Here is a 19,694-nt window from a genome sequence, read left to right as displayed (position 1 = left end):
AGTCACTTGTTTACAAATGTTACTAAGGAGTAATATTCCATTTTAATATAGGTTGAACAATCACCATTCTACCATCAAATTATTCTATTCTATTCCCATCATACATTGCTATAGAACAAAGTCACTTGTTTATAAATGTTACTAATGAGAAGGATTATTCCATTAAAATAGGGGTTGGACAATCACCATTCTACCATCAAATTATTATATTCTATAACCATCATACATTGCAATAGAACAATATCACTTGTTTACAAATGTTACTAATGAGAAGGATTATTCCATTACAATAGGGGTTGGACAATTACCATTCTACCATCAAATTATTCTATTCTATTCCCATCATACATTGCAGTAGAACAAAGTTACTTGTTTACAAATGTTACTAAGGAATATTATTCCATTTTAATATAGGGCGGACAATCACATTTCTACCATCAAATTATTCTATTCTATTCCCATCACACACTGCAATAGAACAAAGTCACTTGTTTACAAACGTTACTAAGGAGTATTATTCCATTTTAATATAAGTTGGACAATCACAATTCTAACATCAAATTATTCTATTCTATTACCATCATACATTGCAATAGAACAAAGTCACTTGTTTACAAATGTTACTAATGAGAAGGATTATTCCATTACAATACGGGTTGGACAATTACCATTCTACCATCAAATTATTCTATTCTATTCCCATCATACACTGCCATAGTAGAAAGTCACTTGTTTACAAACGTTACTAAGGAGTATTATTCCTATTTAATATAGGTTGGACAATCACCATTCTGCCTTCAAATTATTCTATTCTATTCCCATCATACGTTGCAATAGAACAAAGTCACTTGTTTACAAATGTTACTAATGAGAAGGATTATTCCATTACAATAGGGGTTGGACAATCACCATTCTACCATCAAATTATCCTATTCTATTCCCATCATACACTGCAATAGAACAAAGTCACTTGTTTACAAATGTTACTAAGGAGAAAGATTATTCCATTACAATAGTGGTTGGACAATCACCATTCTACCATCAAAATATTCTATTCTATTCCTATCACCCACCACAATAGAACAAAGTCACTTGTTTACAAACGTTACTGAGGAGTATTATAACATTTTAACATAGGTTGAACAATCACAATTCTAACATCAAATGATTTTATTCTATTCCCATCACACAGTGCAATAGAACAAAGTTACTTGTTTACAAACGTTACTAAGGAGTATTATTCCATCAAATTATTCTATGCAATTCCCATCATACATTGCAGTAGAACAAAGTCACTTGTTTACAAATGTTACTAATGAGAAGGATTATTCCATTACAATAGGGGTTGGACAATCACCATTCTACCATCAAATTATCCTATTCTATTCCCATCATACACTGCAATAGAACAAAGTCACTTGTTTACAAATGTTACTAAGGAGAAAGATTATTCCATTACAATAGTGGTTGGACAATCACCATTCTACCATCAAATTATTCTATTCTATTCCCATCATACACTGCCATAGTAGAAAGTCACTTGTTTACAAACGTTACTAAGGAGTAATATTCCATTTTAATATAGGTTGAACAATCACCATTTTAACATCAAATTATTCTATTCTATTCCCATCAAACACCGCAATAGAAGTAAGTCACTTGTTTACAAACGTTACTAAGGAATATTAATCCATTTTAATATAGGTTGGACAATCACAATTCTACCATCAAATTGTTCTATTCTATTCCCATAATACATTGCAATAGAACAAAGTCACTTGTTTACAAATGTTACTAAGGAGTATTATTCCATTTTAATATAGGTTGGACAATCACAATTCTAACATCAAATTATTGTATTCTATTCCTATAATACATTGCAATAGAACAAAGTCACTTGTTTACAAATGTTACTAAGGAGTATTATTCCATTTTAATATAGTTTGGATAATCACCATTCTGCCTTCAAATTATTCAATTCTATTCCCATTATACATTGCAATAGAACAAAGTCACTTGTTTACAAACGTTGCCAATGAGAAGGATTATTCCATTACAATAGGGGTTGGACAATCACAATTCTATCATCTAATTATTCTATTCTATTCCCATCATACATTGCAATGGAACAAAGTCACTTGTTTACAAATATTACTAAGGAGCATTATTCCATTTTAATATAGATTGGACAATCACCATTCAAACATTAAGTTATTCTATTCTATTCCCATCATACATTGCAATAGAACAAAGTCACTTGTTTACAAATGTTACTAAGGAGTATTATTCCATTTTAATATAGGTTGGACAATCACATTTCTACCATCAAATTATTCTATTCTATTCCCATCATACATTGCAATAGAACAAAGTCACTTGTTTACAAATGTTACTAATGAGAAGTATTATTCCATTTTAATATAGGTTGGACAATCACAATTCTACCATCAAATTATTCTATTCTATTCCCATCATACACTGCAATAGTAGAATGAGAAGGATTATTCCATTACAATAGGGGTTGGACAATCACCATTCTAACATTACATAATAGTAGAGTGGTGATTGTTCAACCTTCATAAAAATGAAATAATCATTCTCCTTAGTAACATTTGTAACATTTAACTTTGTTCTATTGCAATGTATGATGGAATAGAATAGAATATTTTGATGGTAGATTGGTGATTATCCTACCTATATTAAAATGGAATAATCTTTCTATTTAGAACTATTTGTAAACAAACAACTTTGTTCTATTGTAGTGTCCTTCCTCCCTAAACGAGTATGAGGGTGCTACATTGCGAAATACCACAACTTATGAAAGCCAGTAAGGGACATTTTGTAAAATAAAAAATAAAAAATAATCTCGTGAGCACGACATAATATCTTGTGCGCACGACTTACTATCTTGTGAGCACGACATACTATCTTGTGAGGACGACATACTATCTTGTGAGCACGAGATGCTATCTTGTGAGCACGACGTACTATCTTGTGAGCACGACATACTATCTCGTTCGCACGAAATACTATCTTGTGAGCACGACATACTATCTTGTGCGCACAACATGCTATCTCGTTCGCACGACATACTATCTCGTGCGCACGACATACTATATTGTGAGCATGACATACTATCTTGTGAGCACGACATACTATCTTGTAAAGCCCAAAAGAAAATTCTTGTCAAGCAACAGTACAGTAGAGATATACGATACATATTAGCTAGGATTCAAATACAGTAACTTTGGCTTTAGTGAACCATCAATTTAAATCGCGCAATTGCTAGGAATCGAATACATATGACTACATATGTGTAAAGGGAATCTTGTTTCCTATCTATTTTATCTGCGGTTCAGTCCACTGACTGAAATGTCCTTATTTGCACTTGGATCAAGTAGCTGTAGTGATGAAATCAGAAAAATGTCCGTAATCCTCTGGCAAAACAAGAATTTTAAAAACTGATTCGATAAACGGATTATCATATTATGTACAAAATTATCATGCTACCCCTACAATATACAAATGGTTTGAGCAATATATTTATATTATTGATCGTGCAAACATTTGCCAACGAATATTATATTGTGGGTGTTATATACATTGTATATTACGAGAGCTGACATAGACTGGCCACTGAGTCGGCTATTGATATCTAGAACTTTCGTCGTTGATGGCGCTATTGTTAAACATAAGCACACTCGAATGTGACAATGAAATCTCAAGTGACTGCAAAAAAATGATCTTGTACGAAAGCCATATTTTTGCTTTATTATCACTTGTCAAGATTTCCTTATTTAATTTATAAATTAAGACATGTTTACGACTGCAGTAATTAGTGACAGGATTGGTTGGCAGGGACATGAGCAAAGTGACGTCATTCTTCTAGGTAATGCTACATGGGGATTTCCCCGAACTACCATTGAAGGTTTGCAGATAGCTGACTCTGTTGTGAGGTACACTTCGTATATAAACAAAGCTGTCGTAACCACGCTAAAAGACAAGTAAAATGGCGAAGAGTTCTGAGCACCAGAAAAAGGTGTTAATGATATTTAAACCGCTTCTACAGGAGCGCTTAATACCAAGCACTATGCTGATCCAGTTGATGCAAATTATACCTATCGGTAAGTTACAGTGATCTCCAGACAGACTCTACCTATTTTGTTCATGATCATTTCTATGTAGGAATTTAAAAAAACTGTCGATGTTGCAGTGTCGAATTGAATCACAAATGATATGACAAGTATTACTGTAAATTCATTTGGTTGTCATAGTGACATTTTATGACTGTCGTACGGTAACGTTTGTCTAAATCTACACTTTCGTTTTACGGGTTCAAAAGGTCGACATGTATCTATTTATAAGAAGGGGCTTACCAGTCTCACCACACATCATTTGACTATAAATAAGCATCGCTTTGGAACGATAAACAAACCAGTCATTGACTGTGAAATTTAAAACTTGTTTTTTAAAAGCAAAAAAAGCTTCGGCCAAGGATTCAAGTCGGCCAAACTGACCCCCAGGAAAAAATATGATGATTAGGCATAAAGTTAGAATCGACGCGTTTTCGTTGAAGGGAAACTGTTCACGTACGTATGTAATCATTGGGAAGGGAAGATTTTCACTGTCATGGAGACGGGGGTAAAGAAAAATTTCAGTATTGGATAGTTTTGACTCCTATATTTAAATTTGAACGACAAATTTGCATATATAATGGTATTTCATAATTAAGTATTATCTTTGCAATCCTTGTTTAGATTTACAAATAACAGAATGGATAGATTTATGATTTCCATTAGATATAGTATGGCCTATACATATAGGTGGGATGACTGCGATGTATACATTACCTTACTAATTTGCATGATTAATTATATTTACCAATAAGGCGATATACTTTATCAATGGTAGCTCGGTGAATATATTAACAATACTGTGTCACGTGGTCTATTTATTTTTTTCCCCAATTTGATAATATCCTGATGTAAACTACTGACTTCAACTTTGAACGTAACTCATTTCAGACTTTATGATTGGTAAAATATAGATTATATTATATCATGCTACTATGCGCCATTCTGATTGGATAATAACTGTGGTAAAATCCCATTTTACCACGGCTGGCAGTGGTAAAATGGGCCCCTAAACTAGCATATGAATAGTACATACAAGCTGAATGTGTTCGTTCTTATACCAATAAGTTAACACTTCCCCAGAGTAATAAGGTGTGTCAGGTATCCTGTACAATAGTTTGGGTTACAGTAGTCCAAATAATTCCACTGATGACCTTGCGATCGAAAGCAACGATCGATCAGTGGCTGCAACATCACTGATAAGGTACAAGTTCTCCCCATGCAACGAGCCGTCTCAGCGTCCTACTCTCGTTACGCGTTGAATCAAGCAACACCGATTCAACTTTTAACCATCAGTCAAGGTGCGTCAGGATTATTTCGAAACTGTACATTTTCAGGTTCGGTCAATGTTCAATTTGTTACCCATTAAATTAAAGTAGACTGTAACGTCGTGTCTCTGATTTACTGTCTCGCGCTTTCTCCGATTCAACGCCGAGACATCTATTTTTAGCAGTGTACAAGATTGTATTGTTCTTATGAAAATATCCAAACAAAATTGTTACTTTCTTTGACCTCTTGCCCCCTTTTCTTTGTTGCTAGTTTTCAACGCGTTTTCGTTATGTATTATATGATGTAAATAAAGTAATTTATCAATGCAATGCAATGCATTGCAATGCAGTGTATGGTTGTGTTCATGCAGTGTGTGTGTGGGGGCTACATGAACGTATCCACTCATTAAAATATGCTCGTTCCCGACGATCTATTACCGACGATCTTTTTCTGTACGTGCGAATTCGCCTTTTCGGGCATATAAATAACCACAGAATCACATTTAGAAGAAATATACACACATTTTGATATAATATAATAGCAATAACTCCCGCCGAAGGCGGGTATACACTCGAATTTGGTACAATTCGCTCCATATAGCACTCGCCATTCGGCTCGTGCTATATGTCGCGAATTGTACCAAAATCTCGTGTATACCCGCCTTCGGCGGGGGTTATTGCTTAAATAGTGCTACAGCGAATTTCACAATACCGTGCAGCTTTTCTGTGTAATTACCAATAAGAAACTGGGTATGCTACACTTTAAGATAACAAGACTGAATGAGTACAGTTTCTTGCTACATTTTGCCTTGGTGAAATGAACTATTTATGCCAACATACAGACATCAATGAACACTACAAAGGATATTTTATGGGCCTTCATTGGGTGTTTGATAATAAGAAAAACATTGGCGCCCGAATGTTTGCATGGACGGAGTTGCACTGCATTTAAATGGTTATTAGCACAACTGAACTGAGGTTCAGTAGTGCTATAGGGATCGCCCGGCATCTATCTGTCTGTCTGTCTGTCTGTCTGTCTGTCTGTCTGTCTGTCTGTCTGTCTGTCTGTCTGTCTGTCTGTCCGTCCGTCCGTCCGTCCGTCCGTCCGTCCGTCTGTCTGTCTGGATGTCTGTCTGGATGTCTGTCTGGATGTCTGTCTGGATGTGTGTGTGTGTGTAAACAACTTAAAGTAAAAAACCGCTGAACCGATTGCCATGATATTTGGTGGGTCCATTACCTTGGGTGTCTAGTTGGGAAATTGTTCAAATCAAAATGATCTTATCACCGGTGTGTGATTTGGGTGAAAAAAATGTGATTTTTGGTCAGAAAAGTTAAACTCACAAACCACTGGGCAGATTGGGCTGAAATCTTGGTGAAACATTCTTCAGGGTGTTTTACTAAGAATTGTTCACGATATGATGGTCTTATCAGTGATATGCAAATTAGGGCTAAAAATGTGTCTTTTTGGTCAAATATCTATAATTCCAAAACCACTGAGCAGATTGGGCTGAAATTTAATGGGAATGCATCTAGGGATGTATGGACGAAGAAATATTAAGCATACAATGATTCCATGCGTGATATGTGAATTAGGTATGAAAATGTTCATTTTTGGTCAAAATCTTATATCTCAAAAAGTACTTGGTCGTGAAACTTGGTGAGATGTTTCTGAAAGTGCAGATTTTCTTCAAAACATGTTGACGCAATTGGCCCTAGCAATCATGACCACGCCTTTAGCAACAACCAAATGGCAGTATATTTTGGTCAAATAACAATATCATCTGGTAGGCAAGTGAGTAAACATTCAAAAAATGCATGTAAACACCCTAACAACCATGACCACGCCCATAGCAACAGCCAAACGGTGGTGTATTTCACAAAGAGAACAGGGATTCTTAGACAATTGAATAAACATTCAAAAATGTATGCATATTTGCTTAGCAACAGGACCACGCCCATAGCAACAGCCAAATGATCACATATATTGCGAAGATAACAACCGGGATTAATAGACATTTGAAAAAACATGCAAAAAATGTATGTAAATTTGCCTAGCAACACGACCACGCCCACAACAACAGCCAAATATTCACGTATGTTGCAAAGATAACAAGAAATTGAGAGATAAATGAATAAACATTCAAAAATGTACTCAAATGTGCCTAGCAACAAGACCTCGCCCATAGCAACAACCAAATGATCACATATATTGCGAAGATAACAAGAGGATTAATAGACAAATGAATAAACGTTTAAAAATGTATGCAAATATGCCCATAGCAACAGCCAAATGATCATGTATATTGCAAAGATAATATCAGAAATTCATACACAAGTGAACAAAACATTATTCAAATATATCTAACAACATGACCATGCCCATAGCAACAGCCAAATGATCGCGTATATCGCAAAGATAGCAACATGGTTGGATAGGCAACTGGATAGTCATTCAGCAAATGAACACCCTATTGTTAGCATGGACTAGCATATGGATAACCATTTTTAAAAACTGTACAGTTGTGCTACAACTCCATTGGCGGTATTTTTTTTCATTAAAACTAAATGTAATAAAATGTGATCTTGCTATTGACGTGTGGCATATGCAGTTTCTTGTTGGTTTCTGTGCGGTTGTATAACGTCACTGTAAATGATCTATTGTGTAATATGCCTTCATATATTTGCAGAGGAGATCAGTGAAATAGCCAGAATTGAGAAGAGTCCAGAAAATGGAAGGCGTCTTGCTGTAGACAGGCTATTAGATCGTTTATTTACAGCATCCGAGAGCCACCCTGATTGGTTCCAAATATTCATGGGTGGTCTACGCCAATCAGGTGAGTCACTGATGATGTGCATCTCTCGTGACACGAGTAAACACTAAGGATAGTCCTGAAGCAATGACCTAACCAATCGTACGATGACGAAGTCACACAGAGCGAACATTCCCATGCATATATTGCTATGCCCTGTCCTGTGAGCTGACTCGGAAAACCTTTGCATTACAGTGGCAAAGATGTAACATGTGTTTATTAACCCAAAACGGACGAAGTCATGGGGTGGGGTGAACCTGAACTGTTTTGCCATCATTATATATGGCTCATTTTTACATCCTTGTCCAATCATTGTACCCCCCCCCCCGCCAAAAAAAAACAAAAAAAAACACTGACCTATCTACCCAGTGTGACATCTACAATGCCTGTTGAACAGCTTTTTTTATTTTGTCTGGCCCTATAAATAAACACTGCTGGCCACTAGCCCACTGTACAATCTCGAAAAAAAGTGAAGATAACGTCTAAGGTCAAAGGTCAAAGGTCCACCATATAAATAGTGTAAAACATAATATAAGTAATTCAAAGAATAGAATGCAAAATTAACAATAGGAAAATTCTATACTTATTCCAAGTCTTGTAGAAAGGATGGTGTTTTTTTTTTCAAAAGCATAAAATAAATATTTTGCACAGTTTCTTATAACAGTAGGATTTCGATTGTTCTGAGATAATGGCTTTTCTGTATTCATAATATAAAAGACAAAGTGGTTCACATGGGATATACTAAACGATTCCTTGTTGTATACACATTTTTTATCACTCTGTACTCGGTGTTTAGTGAATGACTAAAAGAGAGCGCCAACAACGATCAATTATTCAGTATGCACACCGATAGCCGACGATAGCCTGTTTACGTCCCTGACTGTGACTCCGATAGCTCTCGTCATCTTTGAAAAGTTATGCAAAATCTTGCCAAGGACCGGTCAGTTAACTTTCTTTCATAGATTTGTCAAGATTTAAAAAAAATAATCCCCAGTCATGAAATTCGCCTGTATTATTTAGTTCTACTTGCTTCATATTATGATAATTAGGTTATATACAATATAATATTTATACTGAAATGTCTGATTTGAAACATATAAAAATGACAAACATTATGTAAGAAACAAATAAACAAAGCAATATATATATATATATATATATATATATATATATATATATATATATATATATATATATATATATATATATATATATATATATATGTGTGTGTGTGTGTGTGTGTGTATGAGTGTATGTGAAGGAATATTAAGCATATAATGATCTCATCAGTGATATGCAAATTAGGTGTAAACATGTGAATTTTGGTCAAAACAAAAAGCACTTCGTCAATGAGACTGAAACTTGGTGAGATGTTTCGAGAAGTGTTATTCTGCAGATATCTTTCAAAATATTTTAACACAGTTAACCCTAGCAATCATGACCACGCCCTTAGCAACAACCAAATGGCAGTATATTTTGGTCAAATAACTATCATCTGGTAGGCAAGTGAGTAAACATTCAAACCAGATTTACTTGAATGTCTTCCGTAAGGGTAGTCTTGCAATTTCATGATTAAGCAAGAAATTCAGCTCTACGTACATCTGAGATTTTTTTCAGGTTCCAGTGAAAGTTAGTTGTCAAAAATGTTGTTCAAATGCCCCTTTCCTATTCTCAAGACAGGAAAGCTTGCCATCGATATCCTCGACTTCACTCGACTTTCACGATCCCTTACATACCCGGGATATGCACACCCGTTTCCACAGCATATGATAAACGAATTGAAACCCTAATAACATTGCTATTACGCATCATAACGTTTACATACTTCATGGTAAGCACCGTAACAGTTTAATACAGGGAAGTGATATGGTATTATTGCCCCACTTCGTCCCTGCGCAAAGTGTATACATTCTTGTTTCGATCGAGATAAACAGACGCACCAACTGCTCCAAATCCTACAAGGTTCTGCTTCCAACTTTCATCAACTTTGTCACATATAGTTTTTGTCGCACTAACACTACCTTTTTATTGATGTAGGTTGTTCTAACTCTTCGTTTTATGTCCCATCATTTACAACCAGAAAATGGACACCTAAAAGATTACATTGAAGGGACAAGTTTGGACAACATGGACGATTTGGACAGTTTCAAAAGATTAATAGAGATTTTTGCGCAGCCTTTAGAAGAAATAACTCCGTCTGAAATATTACAATATCTAAACTCGTTGAATGATCATGACAAGGAGCAGATCTTAGTTGACGAGAGGAATCATGGTGCCCGATATGCAGTCATTACATTACTTGACAGAGTCGTCAAAAAAGGTGGAGAGTGGTTCAAGGAATTTGTTAGAGCTCTGAGTAGAATAGGTAGACAGAACCTTGCAGATCTTCTTGATCCGAACATTCAGGAAGGTAAGACGATAAGGTGTTGTTTTATGTTCTTATGTTAAAATCAATCGATTATGTCAGTTTGTAATTGAGAGTCAATTTACAATCACATACAAGTCAGAGAGAGAGAGAGAGAGAGAGAGAGAGAGAGAGAGAGAGAGAGAGAGAGAGAGAGAGAGAGAGAGAGGCAAATGACCCACCCGTTTGAAAAAAATGATGTGTATGTGTGTGTGTGTGTGCGTGCGTGTGCGTGTGCGTGTGTGTGTGCGTGTGTGTGTGTGTGTGTGTGTGTGTGTGTGTGTGTGTGTGAATTACTCTCATGCATGTGTCATTTACTTTTCTACGCACGTGTAAAACAATTATTTTACGTTCAGCGCCTCAAAGAATAGTATTGCCACTCCGTATACGGGTTGATGAATCACACGAAACTCTCCCAACAGCTACTGTGTTGAAGAATCGTTGAACATATGACTGACTGAACCTATACGTAAATTACACGTGACTACTCAAACATGTAATATCTTCTCAGTTTTGACTCATACAGAGCAACCGCATGCGATGTTACAGATTTTACACTTGAAAAATGTAAATATGTCCCCTTAAACAAACTTGCTAACATTGAAATACAATAAACATTCATTTCTACTATTCGAAGGCATCAGCAAAACAGCATCGAGTAACGTGGGATCAAACACCAGTGTTGACAGTGAATCTACAGTTCAAATTACAGAGGACAATGGAGCTAGCGCCGTTGCAAATACCAAGAAAGATAACTCCAATGATGATGTAGAGGGTTCTAGGCTGACAGCACACAGAGAAAATGATACATTGCAGGCAGAATCAGCTCCAAATATTCCAAATGTAACAGAAAATCAAACGGATCCACTATTTACAAACACGGGAAGCAATGCCGAGGCACCGAATGAAGAAAAGTCGAACGAGGCTGAAGAAAAGTACGACCATGAGTATTCAGGTAATTTTCTATCCTGGAACATAATGTAGAAATGATTTAATACAAAGTAAGCATACAATATCTTGGTTCAATATACAATATGAAAAGTTAGCTATTGGTTGTATTTGTCTTTAGTTGATTGACAGAATTCCATGGAAAGTTTGTGATTAAGCCATAGGAAAAAGGACCTATAACCAATTTTGTTCTCGCGATTTTCCGGATTTCTAATATTATTTTCTGTATATTTCAAATAAAGTTTTAAATACTGTTTCCTCTCACTTTTTTTCGTTCTTTTTCCTACCTCAGTGATATCACTGTCTTATCTGAGTTTATCAGCTTTGTATTAATTAGTAGCTTGTTAGAACAAACTCACTATTTACCCAAATTAACGCATTATGCCGTGAGTGTAAACATCCACTGATCCAACTAATGGAGGTAACACGGCACAGTAACACTTATCCCATCGCTCTTGAACAACTCTTACTCTTGAAAAAGAAATTCGTTCGGCTTGTAACCTTTTCTGACTATTACTCTCATTCCGCCCCTCTTTTCCACAAACTTCAGACATGTATGTTTATCTTTGATTTTAGAAATAACCTAAATTATTACATCCCTGATCAGCTATCCCATAGCTACCCAACAAGGTCAGCCATCAGTGGAAAACTTCCAACTCCGAAAGTACACAACACAATTTGCCAATCTAATTTTAATACACTGCTGTGAAACACTGGAACTCCCTCCCCATTGCATTAAAGAATGCACATAAATGACATATCTTCAAGACAAAATTACGATCACATATTTAACACAATTTATTTGTTTTCTGATTTTTTTTTTCGTTTTCTTTTTTTTCATTCCACAATTAATTGTTCACATCCTCTTTGATGTTTGTACACTGTTACAGTATTTATCATTTCATGTGTTAGTCAGAGCCATGGACTAGATTTGTCTCTAGATTTGCTTATATATAATTGTTTATGTTATGTTCTCATTTTATGGTGAAATAGTCTCCAATTCAATTCAATTCAATTCAATTTAATATTATAGTGTTTTCCTTTTCCAGAGAAAGTTGGCCACCCCTTGGCTGCTGCCTCTATCAATGATGACTCCAAGTCCAACGCCCTTGTTCTTCACGAGTATCAAAAAGAGCTTGTGGCGCCAGCTTTGGAGATATCGGAAGTAAACCACCAAGACATCGACATATGCAAGAATGTTATTATCTGTGCACCTACTGGCAGCGGTAAAACGATTACAGCCATTGAGATTATGAAGCGACATCTTGAAAAAGTTGTCACAGGTAATACTAAAGTTTGATTTCATTGTGTGTCCATTTTGCAGGACTGTTCACTTTAACAAAGTTATGTTCTGTTTCCTGTGATCAAGCTTTGAATTCACATTTTAAATAGCGTGAGAATAGTTCACCTGTCATGTAAATTACACATGTATGGATGCACCACACTCCAAGAGGTAAAAACATACATACATAAATAAAAAAACCAAAAAAAAACCCAACAAAACTCGCCAAGATTATGTTTGAATACACGCAGGGTTTTGATGCGCAAAGGAAAGATATCGTGTCATAATCTTTAGAAATGAGGCAATTTAAACTTGGATGTAGATGTGTGTAGGCGATGCCTACAGATGAAATGATACTATATGTTTTTCTTGATCTCCATGATTAGGTCAAAGAAAGAACCGAATAGTTTTCCTTGTTAATCAAAGGCCACTTGTAGACCAGCAAGAAAGGGCGTTCAAAAAGTATCTTGAAGTTGAACCATTGAACGCCAAGATCATTCAACTTACCGGTGAAACTACACACATCTCACTAAACGAAGTGGTAGAGCATGGCTATGATGTCATTGTGTTAACAGCACAAGTTTTAGAAAATGCACTGAAGGATAACGTTATTCGTTCATTGTCGGTTTTTACAATGTTGATATTTGACGAATGCCATCACACTCAAGTAAGTATTGTTTAATGTTTAATAAATTAAAACTAAATGAGAATGCCGATTGTATTTGACTGCTTTCTATATATATATATATATATATATATATATATATATATATATATATATATATATATATATATATATATATATATATATATATATATATATATATATATATATATATAGTTTTGTGGCTGTTCCATTCTGGGTCTGGTAGCTGGTTGAGTAGAGTGCTCGACTTGGAGGAGGAGCGTATGTAACTCGGTGAGTATCAATCTGCTAAGACAGTGCTCTATACCGCAGTGGCAGAGCGTAAAACTATTACGCTCTGCCACTGCAGTATAGAGCACTGTCTTAGCAGATTGATACTCACCGAGTTATATATATATATATATATATATATATATATATATATATATATATATATATATATATATATATATATATATATATATATATATATATATATATATATATACATATACATATATATATATATATATATATATATATATATATATATATATATATATATATGTATATATATATATATATCACTCTGATAGAACAGTACATATATATCACTCTGATAGAACAGTACATGTATTGTGTTGCTTGGTAAGTCAATTTAGTCCAAACAAAATTCGGTTACATTCTATCTAAAGAACACGTGTTGTGAATATATATATATATATATATGCTTTTTCATTGTTATTTACTTTCGTTTATATAGAAGAAGGAAGTCTTCAATATGATTATGGGGAGATATTGTGATATGAAGGTTGAAAAGCCAGAAGCACCAAGACCACAGGTAAAACTATAATAGCATGTAGCTATAAAATGATATTATGAATTTCATAAATATTGCAACAGTAGAGCTTATTTAAACATCATAAAATCTGACCCTATTTCTGATTAGGAAGAAACGGACGACTACAATTGTTATGTCAATGATGTGTTAAACAAGCCTTTTTCTTACTTAGGTTTGTCACAATAAAACATCTTCCAAGTTACTTAGCAAATTTCTGTTCGACCCAAAAGAGTCAAAGTCAAAGTCAAAGGTCCATTTTTGAACAAAATTATCATCTTTAAAAGTGAATCATAAACCATATGTAGTACACGAAAAGTTAGTACATATGCAATTTCATCGCCTTCGACGATCGGCCATAACATGTTTGATATTAGGGTGATGCATCGCTCCAGGTTTTCCATTTTAGACACTAATAGTTGAACCAAATGCTAAAAACTATAGCATTAATACACTGCCTGATATACAGTCAATGCCAATAATTCGAGAATACTTGACACCACATTAACATTTGGATACCGAATTCATGCATCGACAAAGACCTCTGTAGTAGTAGGGTCATAGATTGTGCATGGTCTATACTTGAATTGCGTCTACATGTATATATATATATATATATATATATATATATATATATATATATATATATATATATATATATATATATATATATAGATATATATAGATAGATAGATAGATAGATAGATAGATAGATAGATAGATAGATAGATTATGCAGACTTTACAAATAATGAATAAATTGCGGATTGGCCTTCAATATAAAGGTCAAGGTCATGGATTAGCTCTTTAGTCAGACTTACCTTGCCTAATATGGGAATGGAGTGTACTTCATACAATCACTGTCCATTTGTCTGGATGTAGGACATTTGAATATTAACATGGGGAGAAATTTACTAATTATGATAAGTCAACCATAGACTCTGTCTTGTAGGGTCTATGATTTAGCAAAAAAAGACTCGGTGTTTGATTTGATTTGTTTATTCACAGGTGATTGGTTTAACTGCTTCTCTTGGAGTTGGTAAGGCTACATCAGATTCAACTGCTGAGAATCACATATTACAAATGTGTGCTAACTTAGATGCTGAAGTATTATCGATTGTAGTCGAAAACAAAAATGAACTGATGAAGTATGCACCTGTTGTCGATGAAGGTAGTTTAATCTGTCAAATATCAGGCTTACTTTAATGTTGGTAACGAATTTATCATTTTTGACCTTGCCTAAGGAAGGTATATATTAGGTTGAAAAGTATATATGTCTGTCTGTGTGTGTGTGTGTGTGTGTGTGTGTGTGTGTGTGTGTGACCATTTTCTCAAAAAACGGCTGGCTTAATTCAAACAAAATATGGTGCACGTGTTCTCTAAGGGAATGACTAGAAATGATTGGGGTTTGGTAAACATATTAATAAATGAACATTATAATGAGCGATTTATTTATTGTTTTAACATTAATGACCGATTTACTTATTCTTTTAATTAGTTGTTTTCGGTAATTAGGCTATAAGAATAAACACTTCAAATTCAATATAATTTGGCACATACATCTGCCATACCAAAGCGCATCTGTCCTGAAAATATTATTGATGTAGCATTCAGCTTTAATAAGTTATTTGCAGAATTTTGGTAATTAGATCTATAAAAACTCTTGCTACGGTGATGCCTGCACTACAAAGGTCTATAAACCCTTCACATTGCATTGCACGCTGTGTTGGCCATAAGATCGCATCTGTGGGCAATCATGCTTGAGAATTCGCCGAGATAAATTAATGCGATGTCTTCACTATTTCATTCTCAATCAAGATTTAAATTTTTTTGTACTTCTTTGAAACGTGTTTGCACTCCCGCGTGTTTCTGTTTGCCATGAAATCATGAAAATTCTGGAAGAGAGACTTTGCCAAGAGACTTTACTATGGTCATTTAAAGCACACAAGAATTCATCTTTTCGTCAAATTTGTACATTTTCCGTATTTAGGAAACTATGAGCGAAAAACCTGGCCGAAATTTCCGGGTATCAAGTATGCTTCATAAAATCGCCGTAAAATCAGTGTTCCTACAAATAATTCGTAAATTGATTTACTGGCACAACAGACGAGATGTCAGTTGAGGTTTACGTTTTTACAGTAATCTAAAATGGTGAATTCTAGCGAGTTGAAAATATGCCAAATTCAACTTTTATAGAAGCGGATATGTACAATGTGTTAGCTGGCGTTCCAAAGCTACATTGTATTGATTGATGTAGTAACTAATGGATATACAATATCATGCTGGTAGCACAGAATTTTTCTTTCAACAAGGCGTGAATGAATAACAACCTAAAGGTTTGCCATTATGGAAGGCATTCAGTTTACATCTGGTTGCTTACTAGATTATTTGAATACTATCTCACTATCATACAATGTAAGTCATGCCTTTCAGTTAACGTCGTTTTTCACAATGCACAGAAAAATGCATCGTCGACAAATAAACTTTATTGTGGTGAATAGCTAGATGAAAGATGAGGTCGTCTCTTAGATCACATACAAAGTTTCTTTGAGTGTCCGTTACGATGAAACTTATAAAAGCGAAGCACAACCCAAAAACTTCACATCTAGTACTTGTATTAATGACAGTCGAGTGTGAAAGAAAGAATTTACATCGTAACTCTGTCTCTAACTCTTTGTATCAACAGACTCAATCAATGTTGCTGGAAGGGTGAAAGATGTGTACGGCGGAATGATCACTGAGTTAATGTCAACAATTGAGACAATAATGTTCGAATCTCAAGGTATGGCACTTATATATTCTACATATGGTGATACTTCTTTTCTCAGCTTTGCATGGTGTCATTCATTTTTTCATGGTGTCGATGTATAAGTTAAACAATTAGAGATCTAGTCATGGTGAAGTGGCAAAACCCCAGAAGACTACGTTGTATTGAGTGATGTCAATCCGTTCGAACGGGTTTGTCCACCATACCAGTAACTCTAGACTAAGAAGGCAATTTTATCGAAACATGACAATAATGTTATGCCCGTCACTTTGTTGCACACACTGCAAAGTAACGGCCAGGGTCATATTTGTCGCAAAAATGCACATGTTGCCTCACACCTCGAAAAGTTCAATAAACATTCAATCAATCGATTGATCAATTACATGCCTGTTGGTCCCTGTGCTCAGACCGCTATGGTCTGAGATTGTGTAGATAGGATATGTATATAAACGGCTGAAATTCGTTTCGAATTTCGAATTCAGTGTAGATAAAGGGGAGAAGGAGAATAGATCGACTTCAAGGGCAACAGTCTCACTCGCTTGGCTAAATCGAGGTAGATCGTAGCCTACGTACACTGGATGAACTTACACAATGTCACACACACACACACACACACACACACACACACACACACACACACACACGCACACGCACATACACACACAGTCAGGATGTAATTAAAGTTGTTTTGCTCGTGGTTTAATACAGATTAGAAGTTAGTTTATACCAGACATTTCTGCACCTATGGTTAGAGAAGTAAGGTTTAAACTTTACCTTTAAACTATGACAAATAGAAAATATCTCAATAACTCCAGAAGTTTTTAATGAACTCTCCATTTATATGATTGTAACTACGTTTACATAAGTGAGCTTCTAAGTCGGGTACTGAAAACTCTAACGACAATGAATAATACAGCAATTTTGTTTAATTATGATGAGTCTAAGATTTATTAGTAAGTTGATTTTCTGTGTCTTGTAACTTTATCTCTTTCTTCTGTTCTGGGATGGATGATTGCATAATGAATAATGATAATAATGATGATAATAATACTACTACAAATTCTCTTTGTTTGATAGGTGCAAAGGAGCTTGGCCCCTCAGTTCTAAAACCTCCAAATGAGCGAGGTTCCCAGGCATACGCGAATTGGGTGAATATACTCAGTGGAAAGTCTGTAGTCATACAAGCTCAAAACACCAGACGTTTATTTAAGACATGCACGGACCACCTAAGGGTTAGTTTTTAAGGCATTTTGAAGAGTAAATAAAACATAACCCCCCCAAAAAAACCAAAAAACAAACAACAACAACAACAACAAAAAACCAAAAAAACCCAGACAGACAGACAGACAGACAGACAAACAAACAAACAAACAAACAAACAAACAAACAAACAAACAAACAGACAAACAAACAAACAGACAGACAAACATGCTTGAACACATGCATCCATCAATACAGTCTTTGGGAGTTCTAGCCTTCAGCTCAGCCGACACAGGCTTTGGTCAATGCAATGCTTTGACACAAATTCACTGTGATGATAGTACTAGTAGTGATGGCAGCAATGGGATCAAGTTCTATGATTGGTTAAGGACTCGTACCCCTGTTCAAGCACGGTCTGGCAGCATTTTAACCCATGTTTTTGAACCATTTTTACCTTCCGTGAGGAAGATTTTATATCAGGGACGAAAAGTGTGTGTGTGTGTCTGTCTGTCTGTCTGTCTGTCTGTCTGTCTGTCTCACCATTTTCTAAAAAACGAATGGCTCATTTCAAACGAAATCTGGTGCACATATTCTTTAGGTTAATTGTAAGAACTGATAAGATTTTGATAAATATACCACGAATATTAATGAGCAATTTATGTAATTTAAGTTTTCGCTAATTAGCTTATAGATCGCATGCGCATGGCGAAACTCTAACCTGTTGGAAACTCTTGTTACGGTTTGACCTATCCCTATTTGAATATTGACCCAAAGATCTAAACGTCGCACACCATGATAAATAAACGACATCTGTGGGCAATCTTGCTGGAGAATTCGCCAAGATAAATCATACAATCTTTTCTTATATCAAAATTGAAAACATTTTTTATATCAATATTTTGTCGGATACTGAGGAGCGAGTTTGCTGCCAAAACGCAGTGCATTTATTAACGTAATCATGACAATGCAAGTGAGAAGAAAAGTATCTGTTGTTATGTTGAGCTTTGTACTCTGTATTGTGCTTGGATTGGGTCAAAGTTTCCCCAATTTTCTGGCCTCGTTCTAGACCAGCCGTTCAAAGTATTCTGGTTGTTTGTATTAACAGGTACACATATCGAAATAAATATGGATAAGTTCCTATCCAGATTTGAATTTTAGATTTCTAGAAACCAAACGAATTTGAGAGCCATGGAAATTCACTTCATTGCGAAATTCCTGAACTCAGTGCGTGTTACATAAAGATTTTGCCGTAAACGAGATGTATAGAATCGATGTATCATGCTTACCATGAAGTATGTAAACTTAAGCTTTCCGATGCAAATTGTGTTTATTATTTGCCGGGAAACGAGTGTGTATCCAGGGTGTGTAATAGGGAATCGTGAAGGCCGAGTGAAGTCGAGGACGGCAAGTTTTCCTCTAC

The 19,694-nt window shown here is 35.2% G+C and overlaps 1 protein-coding gene across 2 annotated transcripts in view; it reads left to right on the top strand.

Moving 5' to 3' along the window:
• The first annotated feature begins 3,947 nt into the window (after positions 1–3,947).
• The window catches only part of LOC144443529 (ATP-dependent RNA helicase DHX58-like), a 20,581-nt gene continuing 4,834 nt past the window's right edge, over positions 3,948–19,694 (top strand). For both annotated transcript variants that reach the window (XM_078133050.1, XM_078133051.1), the window contains exons 1-10: positions 3,948–4,124; positions 8,089–8,235; positions 10,292–10,621; positions 11,253–11,570; positions 12,613–12,846; positions 13,232–13,512; positions 14,234–14,311; positions 15,316–15,478; positions 16,994–17,089; positions 18,152–18,306. In XM_078133050.1, coding sequence (XP_077989176.1) covers positions 4,010–4,124; positions 8,089–8,235; positions 10,292–10,621; positions 11,253–11,570; positions 12,613–12,846; positions 13,232–13,512; positions 14,234–14,311; positions 15,316–15,478; positions 16,994–17,089; positions 18,152–18,306 — 1,917 coding nt within the window. In that variant the 5' untranslated portion in view covers positions 3,948–4,009. The remainder of the gene's footprint in view (positions 4,125–8,088; positions 8,236–10,291; positions 10,622–11,252; positions 11,571–12,612; positions 12,847–13,231; positions 13,513–14,233; positions 14,312–15,315; positions 15,479–16,993; positions 17,090–18,151; positions 18,307–19,694) is intronic.

Source organism: Glandiceps talaboti, chromosome 12, assembly GCF_964340395.1.
Source record: "Glandiceps talaboti chromosome 12, keGlaTala1.1, whole genome shotgun sequence".
Lineage (NCBI taxonomy): Eukaryota > Metazoa > Hemichordata > Enteropneusta > Spengelidae > Glandiceps > Glandiceps talaboti.
Note: the sequence above shows the minus strand (reverse complement) of the source record. Positions and strands in the feature narration are given on the sequence as shown.